Here is a 16,943-nt window from a genome sequence, read left to right on the forward strand (position 1 = left end):
TCATTGCTTACTAATGACAAACGATACTAAAATAAGATATTTTACATATATTAATCATACAAAATTTTTTATCTATTCAAAAAACTTAACCAAAAAACGTGAACGTTATTTGTACTAGTATTTTGTACATATAGTATTTTGTACATATAGTTTTGTAGTGCATGTGATTTATTATAAAAAAATTATTGTTTAAGTATAAGTTGTTTTTATATTTATAAACATAAGTTGTATTAAAACTAAATTTATTTTCTTTTAAATATAAGTTGTCTTTATATTTTAAAGTAAAAGTTATAAATAATTTACAAAAAAAAATTACTTTTTATCCAAACAAACATTTTGCCAAACAAATTTAACCCATAGTTCAGTGCTTATTCACTTATCCGGACACGTTGGGCAAGATTTTTCAGTAAACGTGTCCGGATAACTAAAAATCTGGAAAAGTACCTAAAATCATTTTTTTCATATATAATAATATAACTGCTGCATATAATGTAATGCATAATAAAAGTGTTATGGTAAAAACAAATACATAGTAACTGAAAGTAATATAAAATAAAATAATAAATAATAAAAGCTAAACTTAAAGTTAATTTATTTATTTTTTCTATGGTAGAAAAACATCAGACTAACTAACCCTCTGCAACTATATACATTTTTTATGAGTCAAACAAGTAAAATTCATCATTTGTAATTCCGACTGCCATAACTATTAATTTAAAAAATATTAATTTTTGTATAAGAGAAAGTATATATTAAATATATCTTTAAAAACAAAAAATAATGTAAACCTACCTCTTTGAATGAAATGATTGACTTTTTTTTTTAATTATTAAAACAGACAGAAAGAAAACGGGAAACTTTGACTAAGTTCAAAGTCAATTTAATAAAAACATATCACTCCTAACAAACTAGTTTTTATGGAAGTTTAAAAAAATTAGAAATAATAGACGTTTGTTTTATAGTTTTTCCACGTTTTTCAGCAGAAAACTCTAGGAATTTAAAAAGTTACGAAACTTTTTGAATTAATTTTTGTGTTTACTATTAAATTTTTTTGAATTTTCTTCTGACCGAAACTGTCCGGATATGTGAAATTCGGATAAGTAAATAAGCGCTGTACTATTAATCAAATCTTTAATTTTGTTTTTATTATGCAAACATATCAAAAGTATAAATAAAAATTTATTGTTGGGTGTTTATATAAACTCTCAAATATTTTGTAAACAATTTTTTTAATAGTCTACAATACAAAAAATTAACTACTTTTTGTTCTAAAATATTTGCAAAAAAAGAAAATTTAATGATTAAACAAAATATCTAATACTTAAAGACACAAATTTTATCAGCTGGGCGCTTTGGAAGGCGTCTGTAATCTAGTTACTAAAAACCTTGAAATGGTGACGATTCTACTTATTTCAGCACTAACAATATTAAATCATTCTTGGCATGAATTTAATTCGATTTTTTTAGGTAATAATTTAAATGTTTCACTTTAGAAGAGATTATTTAAAATTGTTACTATAAAAAAGCGTTTAATTTCATGTTTTAGTTTCTGATATAGCTAAAAAAAACAGTCAACCTTAGTTTGACGCATCAAATTTTTAAAATCGTACTTTTATATCATTACAGCTAAAATATGAAATTAAAAAAACATTCTTAAAGTTCAAAAGGATTTATAAGTAGATTATTTTGATTTAAAATATTTTTTAACTTCTCTATGACAGAAAGTACTTATAAAATCACTAAGGAAAAGTACCAGCCGTCAATAACCTAACAGCTAAAACGCTTATATGGTAAAAATTATAGACCTACAATGAAATTTTACTTACCCGAATACATGAATACTAGATTGCAATTTAATAAAAACGATTATTTTATTATAATTTCTTTTTTTCAAATACTTTAAGTAAAGTATTCTAATGTGTTATAAATTTTAGCATTAATTATAAAGTACAATTAGTAATTAATTCTCACAAAATTTTTACTAGTATTACAAACAAATGAAAACAATTGTTATAGTAAAATAAACGCTTAGTTTTTACTGAAAACTTTGTAAACCTATCTAAATAAGTAATGTTATTTCATTCTTAGATACTTATACTAACCTGTAAAGACTTTGTCCAAAATTTGTTAATTTTAAAAACACTGTACAGACCAAAAGATCTGTTTCATTAAAATATTTTGTCATTAACTACAAATATAAGAAAACTTTTGGAAGCATTTTTTAAATAAACAATATAAAAATAAAACATATATTTGGAAACAAATAACTATAGTTGAAACCAATTTATTACCCGAATACAGTAATGTACATGATCTAACAAATGTTTTTAAAAAAAACTTCAAAAATATACAAAATCAATGTATTTCAAAAGTATTTAAAAACAAAACTATTACATAATAAATAAACGTAACATAGTTTGATTGTAATTATTAATCTTAAATTGTAAATGATTAAATGTATTTAGTTGATTATTAAACTTTTTACTCGTATCACCAAAAAATGAAACGATCGTTTAGTAAGTTATCTCTTTAATTTTAGTTTTGAATATTTAAAAAAATTCAAAAGATAATTTAGATATTTATCCTAACCTGTAAAAACTTTGTAAAAAAGTTTTCTTTTCAAGAATATTGTTTTATTATCCAACAACTTAATTACTTTTGTTATAATTAAAAATTAAAGTCTGATATTTTTTCTTTTTAAAAAATTAAGTACTTGAACGAATTAATTTTATCAGCTGGGCGCTTTAGCAGGCGCCTGTAATCCAGATTTTAAGAAGCTTAAAATGAGGACGGAGTTACTAAATTAGAACTAACAATGACATATATTACTAGCCATATACACTAAACTTATTATTTAAAGTAATACCGGATCTAAGGTAATAAAAACGTATTTAAACAGATTAAGTTTGCTGAAACAGTTTTTTTTTGTTTTTTTTATCACCAGGGAAAAAATATAATGGAAAATACTTTACTTTAAACTTTTAGGTTCTCACAAAGCTGAACTTAATCGACCAACTATATTATACTTGCATGTAAATGTAGTTTACCGAATTAATTATTTAAGAAAAATGACTGAAATTATATTTCAAAATATACTTTACAGTAAAACAGCTTTGTAGTTTAAACTGATAACTGTTTTTTTAAGTAAGAACTTTTCTTTTAAACATAACTTTATTTTCTACCCCTTTTGTGCTATTTCTTTTGTATACTTTTAACTTGTAGTTATTACGGCAATCATGAACAGAGTTAAGATGTTTCGCGCCATTAATAATCACCAATATACGATTTACCGCAAGATCAACAAGAACAGAATCCGAGAGGTAAAAGTGCGAAACCGGTCGTAGGATATCTCGGATGCTGCTGTTGTTGATCTTGTGGTTAAGTTCATCAATTATTATGGATACCTTTAAAAAACGTTTTTGTTTGATAACTTTTATGATTCTGTTTAGAATTTTTTTAACGTATACCGATATTTTTAATACTTAACTTTATTGCTAACGAAGTACTTTCAATCTTTATTTATAAAAACATAAAAAAGTAGTTGAGTGTTTTGTTATTACTATACTTAACAGCCAAAGCTGAATCAACAAATACTTTTAAAACAAAAGCAAAACATCAGTTAATACAATGACTATAATCTGAATATCGCTTTAGTATGATTTATAAATGATTTAAATACATAAATATATGTTATTAAACAGCTGGGCGCTTTGGCAGGCTCCTGTAATCTAGATTCCTAGAAGCTTTATTTAGAGAAAGGTATTACTGAGCTAAAGACCAATATAAAAAAACGTTTCTGGTATTTAATTTTCAATACGAACTTGACTATAAACCAGGGGTCGGCAAACTGCGGCCCGCGGGCCAATTGCGGCCCAAGAAGGGTAAATCTGCGGCCCGCGAGCACGGTATTTTTTTGAATGGAATGCGGCCCGCGAAAGAAAATTTCGTGGCCCGCGAGTATGTAAATGTGGCCCGCTGAGCAAAAATATATTTCAAGTTGAATTTTTTTGGTAATTCAATTTAATTTGATTAGTTTGGCTTTAAGTCTCTGTATAATATTTAAAAATAATTATAAAAAATTACTGCTTTAGTTTAAAAATGTGAAAAATACAAATTAGCATTCTAACAGGATATTTTTCTCAGTTTCATAATAACTCCTTTTTAACAACAGCAAGTAATTTTCTGAAAAAAGAGTGTAAATAATGCTCGGAGTGGAAAATAATTAGGTATATAATAGCTATTTATTAAATAAACTAAATGCAAATGTTTTCCATTTTGTACAAAAGTATTGCACAGTAATTAACTAAAGTGTCATTTCTTTATAGCTTAGATATTCTTTTTCAATATTTTTATACCTAAGTTTCCTTTATAGATTTTTTTTTGTAAATGTTATATTATAGTGTAAAAACATTTAACATAACATAGTAATAAGAAATAAGGTTTATTTGATTTTTGTTTTGACACATTTTAATTTTTTAAAAGTTTTCTCTGCACTTTGAATTAATTTCTATGCACACCAACTTAAAAAGATGCTCATACTTTAAACCACTTTTTATTTGATACTTTAGTTAGTTAAAGTTTAGTTTATGCTTAGTTTTCTAACATTGTTGTTTCTACATGTAATATCTAAATTATACACACACGTTTAAAACAATATAACATGAATTAATATAGTTTTTGTTAGGTACACATTTTAATTTTTCAAACATTTTTTTGTCAAACTTTATATGCCTCGCATATCAATAAACACAATTGCCGTTTTTTTTTTGAGCTACCTATTTAATATAAACTAGATTTAGGGATGGTAAGTTTATTAAGTTTGTACATTGTTAACCAAAATAGTTCAAATTCAAGCAAATAAACAACTAAACATTGTCACACACTCAGACTATCACTATTTGAAGACTTTAAATCTTGAGCCAACTAAGTCATTTTTTAAGTTTTTGGCTAGAACTACTTTTTGTATACAAAAATATCAGGATGTTTTTGTTGACTCAGGCTGACTTTTTTGCTTGAAAGAGTGGCAAATTAAACTTATGATGTATGTTTTGCTCAATCCACAGTGTTAGTTTGAGCTATAATATATGTTAAATTTTAAGTCTTGCAGCTAATATATTTTAAAATGCTATTTATATTTTTGTGTACATTTAAGTGTGAACAATCAGTGTTGCCAAAAAACTTGAATCCCGGAAAAGCTTTGAATTTTAAAACTTATGCTTAAAAGTTCTGGAAAAAAACTTGAAATTGAGAATTTTTGAAAAAACCTGTAAAGTAATAAAATTTCGATTTGACACAAAAAACATACCAAATAAATATTTTTCATTAAAAAATCTATTGAAGTAGCTTAACAGTATTTTTTAATATTGATATATTTGTTAAGTCATTTATAAAGTTATGTCAGATTCAGCATCAAATAGGTTTTTGTTTGTAAATTCCATTAAAAAATTTTGTAAAATATTATCAATTTAATTTAAACATTTATTTTTATAAGCAAAAGCTAAAAAATTGATAAGTAAATATTAATCCCTAACTACTGAATACCTATTATATCTCAGATACTTACTTAACATACATACTTGAAATTTTTTAATATATATAGTTTGTTGAATTTCACGTGTAAATAAAATGAAACTAAAAATAAAAATTAAGTTAAATATTTAACCATACTTCGTAAATTCACGAAAAATTTATACAACCAGATTTTTATTTCACTTTTACTAACTAAACATTTAAACTTACTTTCTAGTTTATAAACGATTTATATTTACAAGATTAGATTGTATGTTACAAAAAAAGTCGAAAAAGATTAGTTATTTATACTCATTTTAATTATTAAAATTAAACATTAGCGTTTTTTATATAAATTTTATTAGAACAACTAAACTTGAACTAAGCTTAATCCTTACTTAGTAAACTTACTTAGTAATATGTTATGTTTTAAAAACAATGCCTCTAAAACATTATCCTTTTAACTTTAATGGTCGTAACTTACTTATTGCCTAAAGTTAATAATGGATTTATTTTTAAAGTTTTTAATTTCCAAAAGTCCCCTCGTGCTAAAGTTACGCTCGTTCAATAGAGTCGTCGTGCAAACGTGTCTTTGAGAAAAAGTGACACCCATCAATACATTTACCGGCTGAATTCTCAACCACTGTTAAGTAGTTTAAAAGAATTTGTTGAAGACGATACCATTATTTTATATTTATTAATAGGCTGTTGTTTTAAACTCAGACTGGAAATGTAATAAACGTGATAGAGTTACCTCTCGCTTATTTACGCACATTGTGTCCACAGAAAAAATGCGTAAAGATACGAGAGATCGTAAAGATACGAGAGGTACCAAATATACTTACTCTAATGGCTGTTTTTTGATATTGCTTCTAGTTAGAAGTAGACTGGGGACTTTCCCACTTTAAACAATTTGTTTAATTATTTATAAATATGAAAACAAAATACAAAACTGTACATATATAAAAAAAAGGATTTAAATTTATATAAATTAGTAATACTTCTAGAAAAGATATGATATGTGTTCTAAAAAAAAACAATTGAGATTTGTGTGAAGTGTAAGCTCTATATTTGTTAAGTATCACTGCTACTTTTTGCTAGGAAGTTTCATTGTATGTCTTAGATTTTTAGATGTTTATTTATATATATAGGGCAAAAGTGCTGTAATATTTATTTTTGTTTTGAACTCTTTATACTTCATTATAATTTCATTATTTAGCATAGTCATATTTCGTTAAGATTTTTGATTTAATCTCTTATTGTTAACAAAATTCCTGATATACTGAGGTATAACTAACCGTTTTTCAATTATTCAGGGAACATGAGTTAACAAAGTCTAAAGATATAGAGAGGTGAATTAGAATTTAAAAACATATTTTAAATTAAAAATATACAATAAGGGCATAGGGGGGGTCCACCTTGATTTTTACAAATTGATCTTATTTTATAGAGTTTTATCTGAGCTATTAGAATTTTTTATCCGCTTGAAAAAAATTTAAAGTATTTTTTGACATATGAGCGATCAAAGTCGGTGACCTCAATCAGATCCTAATAGGAGGCGCAAAATAAAAATGCGAAAAAAGACCATTTCATTAAAAATCTATCTCCTCCTTCATTTCTTAAGCAATCTTCTTCAAGTTTTCACAGAAAGTATATTATTAAATTTTAAAAAGATTGAATGCAGGATTTTTTTTTAATTTTAAAAAATAAAATTTTTATCAAAAAAAAACCACCTATTTTTTGTTTGTTCTATTTAAAAATTTTATTTTTTATTACATAATAAATTCCAACATTCAAAGTCTTTTCAATTGCAAAAGGAACCTTTCCTGAAAGTTTGAGGTCTCTTGCTCAAAAAAAAAAAGGAGAAGATAGGTTTTTAGTGATTTTTGAAATTTCCGAGAGAATTGACGTTGAAAAATTTGCGGTCCATACGTTTGTATTGGAAACTTTTTATAAAATTACAATATCTCAAATTTTAAATAAGATTTTCAATTCTATAAAAACTGGCTTGTAGTGTGTACTACAAGCTTTCATATAAGATACAATGTTATTTTTAGTAAAAAAAAATGTCGGACATCCCCCTATGCCCATAAACCTTATTTGTGCAATATTTAAATATATATTTTTTTGGAATTTTATAGAATTTTAAAATGCGTAACTAAACGAGAGTGCGTAACGTCACGAGTGCGTGAAGATGCGAGAGGTTACTGTACTTATATCTAAGCTATTGTATTGACTGATAAAAATAAACTAGCTTGTTTTGAATAATTTAATCTAAAGAATAATACGATTGATGTTTACTGCTGTCTATACATTTTTAGTATACAATAATAGTAACAAACTTTAAAAGTTAAAATATTTATAATTTAAAATATTTTGTTTGCGATAAGGTTATTGTTAACTGTTTTTTTTGTATCAAACTTAAAGTTTTCAAGTTTAGATAAGTTTAAAAGACTTGTTTTTTCAAGATTTTCATTATATGTATAGACTATCTTAAATTGAAAAAAAAATTCAAAAAACGAAATATTAAAATAATAAAAATAAAGTTTTGTTTAGTTTTATACAATAATATTTTTAATTTATATTTTTGCTTTGTATTTTATAAACTCGAATTAAGAGACGTAAATTTTCTCTTTGTTTTATTACATCATCAAAATTTAAGTTGCTCAATTTATAAAAATAGTTTAACATCTGCGCATTTGTAAACTTGTATAATACTTTAGGTAATATAAACCTTTAATAGATTGAATTTTAATTCGCCTAATTCAAAAATGTTTTTTTTTAATTAATTTTTAATAGATCTAAAATTTAATTCTGATATAAATAACAATAATTTAAAAAAAAATGGTTTGTTAACAAAGTTAAGACAAACAATTGTTTTAAAGTACGTAATTCCGATTAAATCACTGAATTGCTTTTTTTGCTATTAAATCATCAGTTGTAGACTTATACTTTGTTGAAGTTCAAAAAATAGTTCTAGCAAGTCACACTGAGTTTGTTTTGTTAGTGAAATGAAGTTGATACTTATATGAAGTTAAATTATATATATATATTAGCTACCGAATTAATGCATTTAGTTTTAATGGAAGTTTATTACTAAACTTTATTTTATGATAACCATCTTACAAATATTATTAAATTATTTTTTTTATTTATGAGTTTTTTAAGTTATAATTCTACAAAATTATTGTTTACTTTTATTATTTTAGTTCCTCTTTTAAAGCTTAACCCGGTATGGCAACAGTAACCCGGTCAAGAACAAAACTTATACTTCGTTTAACTTATTTATTTTAGTAGTTTAAATAAAGCTTTGATTTAATCGAAATTGCATATTTGAATCCTTGTATTCGTTTTATCTTTGTTAATAGACAAACTTTAGTTTTAGTAGTTATATAAACGAAATGAAAACGAAATTAAGTTTTTTTTTTTGTTTTTTTTTACAACCATAGTCGTAGAATTTTCTGAATTAGATTATGTTTGAAAAATTATTTCTATTTTATAACTAAAAATGTCTTGTGCTTTTGTTAAAATTTTGTACTAACACGACAAATTTTGTCGTCTCTTTGATTAATAAACTTTTTTTTGTTATAAACTTAAATTTTTGAAGTTTACTTATACAGAGTTCGATTAAATAAAAAAGTCTTTTTTATTTTACAAATAAATCTACAAATTTATAAGTATTCGTTATATTGCCTAAAGTACTTTCAAATTCTTATTCAGTAGGCAATTAGAACTTTTTTTTTTTGTAAAATAAAAAAAAAAAAATTTTATTTAAAACCAATTTGATAAAGACAAAAAAATTACGAAGAACAACACACAACTAAGAGAAGATTTGAAATACTTAAAACTATAATATTCTTACCGTACTTTTACAGAGTTAAAAGTTTAAACATTTTACTTTATGTATGTTTTCTACCTATTGAAATTTAATATTAAATTATATATGTTACGTGTGAATAACAACCTAAAATAATATTATACATTGATAAAAAAACATTTAGTTTTAGTTAAGTCGTTCTAAAAATTTAATAAAAAGCAAGAGCTTCGAAAAAAAACTAAAATTAAATTTCAATATAACTACAGCTTGGTTAAAACTACTAAAACTAAAGTTTGTCTACTAGCAAAGATACAACAAATAAAAGGATTAAAATACGCAATTTCGATTAAATCACTGAATTGCGCTTGTGACTATGAAATCATCAGTTATATATTTATACTTGTTTAAACTTTAAAAAAGATTTTTCTTGTAGTAAGTAGTACTGATTTTTCTTTTTTTTTTTTGTGAGTTTGTAGTAAGTATTTTATTATAATTTAAGCTAGTTTCTTACTTTTTTATTATTTTACTAAGCTTATATACTTTTTTGCTTTATTTTGTATATTTATGTTTTGTTTTTAAGTCATAACTGTTGAAGTTGTATATTTACTTTTATTTCTTCAGTTACTGTTAGAGAGAACGCAGTAATTTCTAAAAACATCACAGTTTAGCATCCTTCTTTTATATAAAATTCAAAATGCTACTTGATTTTTTACAATTTCTAAAAAAATCGTAAAATTTGTGCTTTTTTATTTGTAAAAACACGTTTAAGCGTTAAGCTCTAATAAAAATTTGGTCAATCAATTGTTTACATTAAAGTTTTTTATAACCTTTCTTAGTTTTTTAATTTACTTAAACGAAGTTCAAATATTTATTTTTTGGATCTTATGTCATAAATTTTAAACAAAGAAAATCTGTTTTAAAATCTGAAAGTGCAAGGCGCTTATGATTGGGTAAAACTTAAAATCTGTTTGTAATTTGTTTAAATTCATGATCTTTTTTGTTTCTTATTTATTTTATGTATAATGGGTATAGGAGTAACTGTTTACATTTGAAAGTTTTGGTTATAGCCAGATACGGTTAAGGGTTTAAATGTTATCAACTTACTGATATATTCATACCTAACATCATACACATAAAATTATAAACTATCAAAATTCTGAACTTTCAGTCCTACAACCGAGGCGAAGAAAACTTTTAAACAATAAAAAACGAATTTAAAAACAAAGCTTTGTTTAGTTTCATAGACTGTCATTTATTTATCCTTTGTATAACTTATATATTTATAGTATATGAAAACAAAGATAACTTGTATTCTTGAAAAACTATAATTTGAATACTGTTATTAACTATCTTAGTACTAAGAGATACAATTTTTGCTTATATGATAAAAGTGTATTAAACTAACGGTAATAACATATAAGTAATAATATGCTATAACACATATAATGCATTGATACGATTCAATTGCAATGAATGATAAAATTGTAATTGTTTGCACGATTTTGTTAAAAGCAAAGTTTATTTAGTACTAATTCTAAAAACTAGTTTCAATATGAGAAAAAAATAGTTAAAAAATATAACTTAGAAAAACAATGATTGTCTGTTAACAAAGACAAAACAAATAATAGATTTAAAATACGCATTTCCGATAAAACCACTGAATTGCGTTTTTGACTATAAAATCATCAGTTATGTATTTGTACTACGTTGAACTTTAATATAAGTTTTGTTGTATGAAATTACGCTAAGTTTGTTTTTGTGAAAGTAAAAGCATCAAATGTTAAACTTTACTTTTTTAACCAAGTTTACATATGTTAAAAGCTTTAATTGTCTTATTAATGATATGTATTTCAAGCAATCATTCTAATCTTTTATATTTTAATATTATTGATTCTCATGGAAAGTAATTTTAGAGTTAATCAAAAAATTTAAACACTTATTAACTAATACTTACTTTTAATATTCACTAGTTAGTTTTGCTCCTTTTTTAGTTCACAAAAAACTATGGAATGAAACAAAAGAATAATCAAAAAAATCAATTATGATAGTAAGTAAAACAAATTATGTTATTATATAAATTACTAAGTAAGTTGCTTTTAATATCCAACAGATATTCCTAATTAAATACAAAATGAAGTTAGGATTCAAAAAAGCTTTTAACATTGTCCTGGCATTAAACATTTTAACTTGTTCAGTGTTGATTGTTGTTGGTGTTCTCTTTGGAATTGGAACATTTTCATTCACTGCAGATGTAAAACAGGTATTTTTTGTTAATGCTTGTTATAAGGAATACTTATCTTAATAAGCTGCATATTTTTCAGGAGTTACAAAAAAAGTTTGACGAATAAGATGTAGAATTTAAAAAGATAGAAATCGAAATCAAAAACAAAAGTAAAGAACTTTATCAGTAAAAAAGTGAAATAATAATGCAAAGCATTAAATTAACAAATAAAAGTAAAGAACTTGATCAATTAAAAGAAGAAATGCAAGAAAAAAACAGTGAAATAAATGCGCATAGAAGAAAATTTGAAGAATTCCTAAATAAAGTGTTAGGTAAAAAAATTAAATCTGAAAACGAAAATTCCAGATTTAAAAAAATATAAGTTTCCTTAATTTATTCAGATAAATCTCGAAACTACCAGGAAATCAAATATTTCATGCCCAGTTCTGAAAGTGGAATTTACGAAATCCAAGTTGAAGGTGTAAAAATACAAGTACGTTGCGAGATGAATGGCAATTTAATTGGATGGATTGTGAGTTTATACTAATATTTAGCATATATTTTTTCTTAAATTTACAACATAAAACAAAGTATCTATAAACAGATGAGTTTATACTAGTGTTTCAAAGATATTTTTATTGCATATTTACAAAATAAACCAATGTATCTATAAAAATATGAGTACACACTAATATTTCACACATATTTTTATCGCATATTTATAATATGAACAAATGTACCTACAACAAAGTAAGTTTATACTAGTATTTCATACAATTTTTTATCCTATATTTACAATATGGACCAATATATCTATAAATAAATGAGTGTAGATCAGGGTTTCCAAAATGGTTTACATGTTTTTTTTTTGTTTTGGGGGCCAAAAGCCGCAAACGGGCAAAAGGGACATGATTAGTAAATGGACTACAAGGCAATAGTTTTAAATTTACTCTAGATATTCTGGAGTTTAAGATGAAGAGCAAAAAAATGTCTTAAGTGTATTTATAGGTAGTTTTTGAATTTACATCAAACGTTACGGGAAAATATAAAATTCAAACTAGATAAAAACTTTAAAAAATTAGGCCATTTTAGAAAGGTATGTGGCCATGAGCTGCAAAAGAGGACATAATACTATCATATAAAACTTACACTAGATGTTTTATTATCGGTTATGAAGAGCAAAAAATGGATTTAACATAGTTTTTGAGAAATTTTACAAAAATGGGCCATTACTTTTTCAAGTTTTTCAAAATGGACCTTATGAAAAAAGGAAACCCTAGTATAGATATTTTTTCAGGTCGTTCACAACAGGTTTGATGGTAGCGTTAGCTTCACAAATAACTGGCAATTCTACCAAGAAGGTTTTGGTAGCTTAAAAGGGGAATTTTGGTTGGGTGAGTTAATTACTTTTTCAAATAATTAACTTGTTAACCCATAAAAATATATTTCTATCACAGAATGCTACACTTGATAAAGTTTTAGTGTTTTTATACTTTAGTTTATTTTACTTTACAGGCCTTGAAAACTTGCACAAAATAACCAGCTATGGAAGTTACGACTTGAAAGTTGTGATGAGCGACTTCGATGGTTTAACAAAGTTCGCCAAATATAGGTTATTATTTTTACATTGTTATTGTTAACAAACGTAGTAATGCTCATAAAGAGAACTATTTAATGTTGCAAAATACAAGTTAAAAGTTAAGTTTTGGTATATTGTTTTAATGTTTTAGAAAATATTTTTTTAGGGAGTTTTACATAGGTAGCCTAACAGAAAACTATAAGCTTTCTTTCCAGCAAGATTCTTATTATGGTACTGCAGGTTAATAATTTTTTATTATTCAATAAGTCTAAAATTTTAGGGAAGCTTGGAAGTACTATCATAATTTCTAGCACTACTAGTGGCAAATTACTTTAATACTTTATATACTTTTGTTTATTTGTTGCTTTTTCATTCATGTTTTTTGTAAGACTCTAAAATTGTGGTTTTATTGAAAAATAGACTAAGGATTAAAGTTATAACACGAGTTTAAGTGATGAATTAAAACAATTAAAATTAGCAAAAAAAGCGTATCGATAAAAACTGCATTTATATGAATAAGCTACAAATTTGGCTAAACTTTTTAGCCTGATAAGTATACTATAGGTGAAAATAATAAAAATTATTCTAACTCACATAATTTGCATGACCAGGTGATGGTCTGTCAGCACATAACAACGCAGAATTTTCCACTCAAAGACTCGGATAACAGTGGATCCGGATGCAGTACTCAGCACGTGCACTCAGGTGGAAATTGGTGGATGAACGGGTGTGCCTCACGTCAAAATATAAACGGGTACTACGCGTCTAATGCAGCAGACAGGGGTGCGCACTTGATGCATTGGTATTATTTCAGTAACAAACGGCAAGCGTTGAAGAGTATTAAATTAATGATAAAACCGGCTTATTGATTTTGTCATAGCACTTCGAAAAATAACTTTACAACAACTTGAATTTTTATTCAGATTAACTAAACATTTTTCCGGTTGTTTTTTATTTGATAACTGCTTCAAAAACTGTGTAAATTATTTATACTTTTTTTTGTGATCATCATTTACGAAAGCTTTTTGATTTTTTATACATTTTTACTTTATTTCTCTTATCATTGAATTTTTAATGTAAACATAACTTAATATTAAAACAGTTTTCGTTTTAAACTAATAACCCAATTTAAGTTTAATAAAACTTATGAAAAAGTCTGCTTCAGTATAAATAATACATTATCAAAAGTATAACCACTAGTAAAGTAGCGTTGTTTTTTTTCTAATAAATCTACTTTTTCATTTTGAAGAACTAAGTTTTACTGGATACTTGTAAAACTGAAATTCACTTAACTTAAGTTTCCAAACTTAAAATTGTATTTCTTTTAAACAATTAATACGCTTGTTTATATTAATTATGAGCTGGACACGTTTGCTGACCCCTAAAATCTATCTTCTAGAAAGCTAAGTGTGAAAAAATATCACTAAATTGAATACTAAACTAAAATATGTTCATTTCAAAAACTAAGGTTCGTAAGGCTTGACCAGTTTCGTTTTTTAAATTGTTTTTTTAATATTATTTAAATTGAAGATAAAATACAGTTTATTAAATAAAAAATTAGTTTTGTTGTTCAACAAAATAAATTATTTTAGTAGATAATATTATCTTTAGATAAAAAACGTTTCATACCATACTAAAGACGAAATAATTAATAAAAAATTTTAGTTACAGTATGTTAATCAAATAAAAAGTTGTCTTAAGCTAAGTTCAAGCAGTTAGGAAAATAAAAAACAAAAATTTGTTCATTTTACGTAAAAGTTTTATATATAATAAGTACACTGCTAATCACTTTTTAATTTTTGTGAAATTCGCCTAAAATATAGCTTAAGTGCGTGTGAATTATCTATTATTTTAGTTTTCAAATTTCTTGATGTTTTCTTGCTAATTCTATTTACGAAAAACACTGTTATATTGTTTGTTTTCACTAAGAATATTTATAATACGTTTTTTAAAGTAATTTAATTTGAATAATTTTCTTGGATCTTAACATATGTTGAGAATTCTAGAACACTTTATGTCATATATTTTTAGTTAGTTTAGTTAGAATAAATTATCATTGCATTTAAAAAAAATATATATTAAAAATTTAATGTAAACAGCTCGACATTTGTAACATGTTATGTTCAATAAAAAAGTAAACTGACTAACCTTACTTATGAAATATTATGACAACTATCTGGTTGTAGCTTATGATAAATTTAGTTTGTTAGTTTAAAGCTCGTTTATTAATATTATTTAAAAAATTTTTAATGTTTTAATCATTACTGTGTGTTTGAAAAACAAATTAAAACTAAGTTTTAAATAACCTAAACAGCTGGGTACTTTGGCAGGCGCCTGTAATCTAGCCACTTGGAAGCCAGAAGTGGTGATGACTTTACTAAATTAAAACGCTGATATAAACCAGTGTGTCTACAGAAACATGCATGGTTGAATTTATTAAACCTTGGTAATTGTTGAACCCATTTCTTTTTTATTAAAAAATAAATAAAAAAACTTTCGAAACAGCAGTGTTTATTTTTTCTTTATGAACTGAAGTTACTGAAATAGTCGTTTTTTTGTTTTGCATTAAAAATTGCAACTTGAATAAAAATATTTATTTATGTATAAAACATGTACATGTGAAAACATATGCTGACAGAGTAATTTAAAATGCTTTTATTTTAAAGAAATCTTTAAAAAGTCATAGCTAATCACGATCAAGAACTTAATTGGAAACAATGGTTTTAATCCGGTTGTTTTAGTTTAATATACGTTATATGGAAATTCCGAGCAATTCGAGTAATAGTTTTGTGTAAATAGTAAAACATAACTTTCGTAATTCATTAACCTGAAACTCAAAATTAACTCAAAATGTCTCCACTTACTGCTAAATGGAAGATATTACTTCAAATTTTTTAAGATTTTGTTATTACAACTATCTTTAACTCTAAAAAATATAACATCAATAATAACAAAAGTTTTTTATTACAATTTTTTATCTTTAAAACAACGTTTAGGAAAAAAAATATTAAAATGTTTAAAGTTACAACATATAGGTAATAAATTATAATTATTAATTAAATATATAAAAAAATATTAACATAAAATTATAAAGGTAAAATTATGAAAGCATCTGCCTTAATGTTACATACTTAAGTTAAATTTTTTCATTTCTATAAATAATTGACCTTTATATGACTTATCTCAAAAAAAAAACAACCTTGTTTTAACTGATATCTTTTATTTTAACTAACAGGTTCTCTAAAAAAGCAACAATAACATGAAATTTTTTTTTTAATTATAAAAAAAGTTAAATAAAATATATAAATTGTACAATCCTTGTTACAAGTCTTTTTTGACAAAATTAAATAAATGATCAATAACATCTAAATGGAGACTGTGAACCATAATAACCAAATAATAGATACTTAAAACAAATGCATGGTCTTTGAAACTAGACCTCATTAGTATAAACTCCACAAATTTATTAATAAAATATATAATAAAAGTTTTCAAGATAACCCTAATAGAGATGTTTAAAAACAAACCCTGGTAAGGCCTGAGCTATGCAGATAAGATTTTACTGAACTGAGGTTAATTTGAGGAAAACCATGGTAAAATTTGATAAGTTAATTTTACTAAGGTTAATATAACACAAATATAACACAAATTAAATTAATTTCATTTTTTAGTTTTTATATTAATTTGATCGATTATAATCGATGTATTTGTAATTGAAATAAACAAAAATAAATAAATTATTTTCATAAACTTAAAACATAAAATACTATCGATTAGCTATTGCAATGAAAAATTTTGTTTGAAATTTGATAAGTTTC

At 24.4% G+C, this 16,943-nt stretch overlaps 1 protein-coding gene across 1 annotated transcript in view; it reads left to right on the plus strand.

Annotated features, from left to right (window-relative positions):
* LOC145828902 (angiopoietin-4-like) overlaps window positions 1-13,994 on the plus strand; it is a 39,677-nt gene extending 25,683 nt beyond the window's left edge. Inside the window, exons 2-6 of the mRNA XM_082936648.1 lie at window positions 11,948-12,078; window positions 12,844-12,940; window positions 13,062-13,158; window positions 13,292-13,365; window positions 13,690-13,994. Coding sequence (XP_082792774.1) covers window positions 11,948-12,078; window positions 12,844-12,940; window positions 13,062-13,158; window positions 13,292-13,365; window positions 13,690-13,994 — 704 coding nt within the window. The remainder of the gene's footprint in view (window positions 1-11,947; window positions 12,079-12,843; window positions 12,941-13,061; window positions 13,159-13,291; window positions 13,366-13,689) is intronic.
* The last annotated feature ends 2,949 nt before the right edge of the window (window positions 13,995-16,943 follow it).

Source organism: Thalia democratica, chromosome 2, assembly GCF_965202585.1.
Source record: "Thalia democratica chromosome 2, ktThaDemo2.hap1.1, whole genome shotgun sequence".
Taxonomy (NCBI): domain Eukaryota; kingdom Metazoa; phylum Chordata; class Thaliacea; order Salpida; family Salpidae; genus Thalia; species Thalia democratica.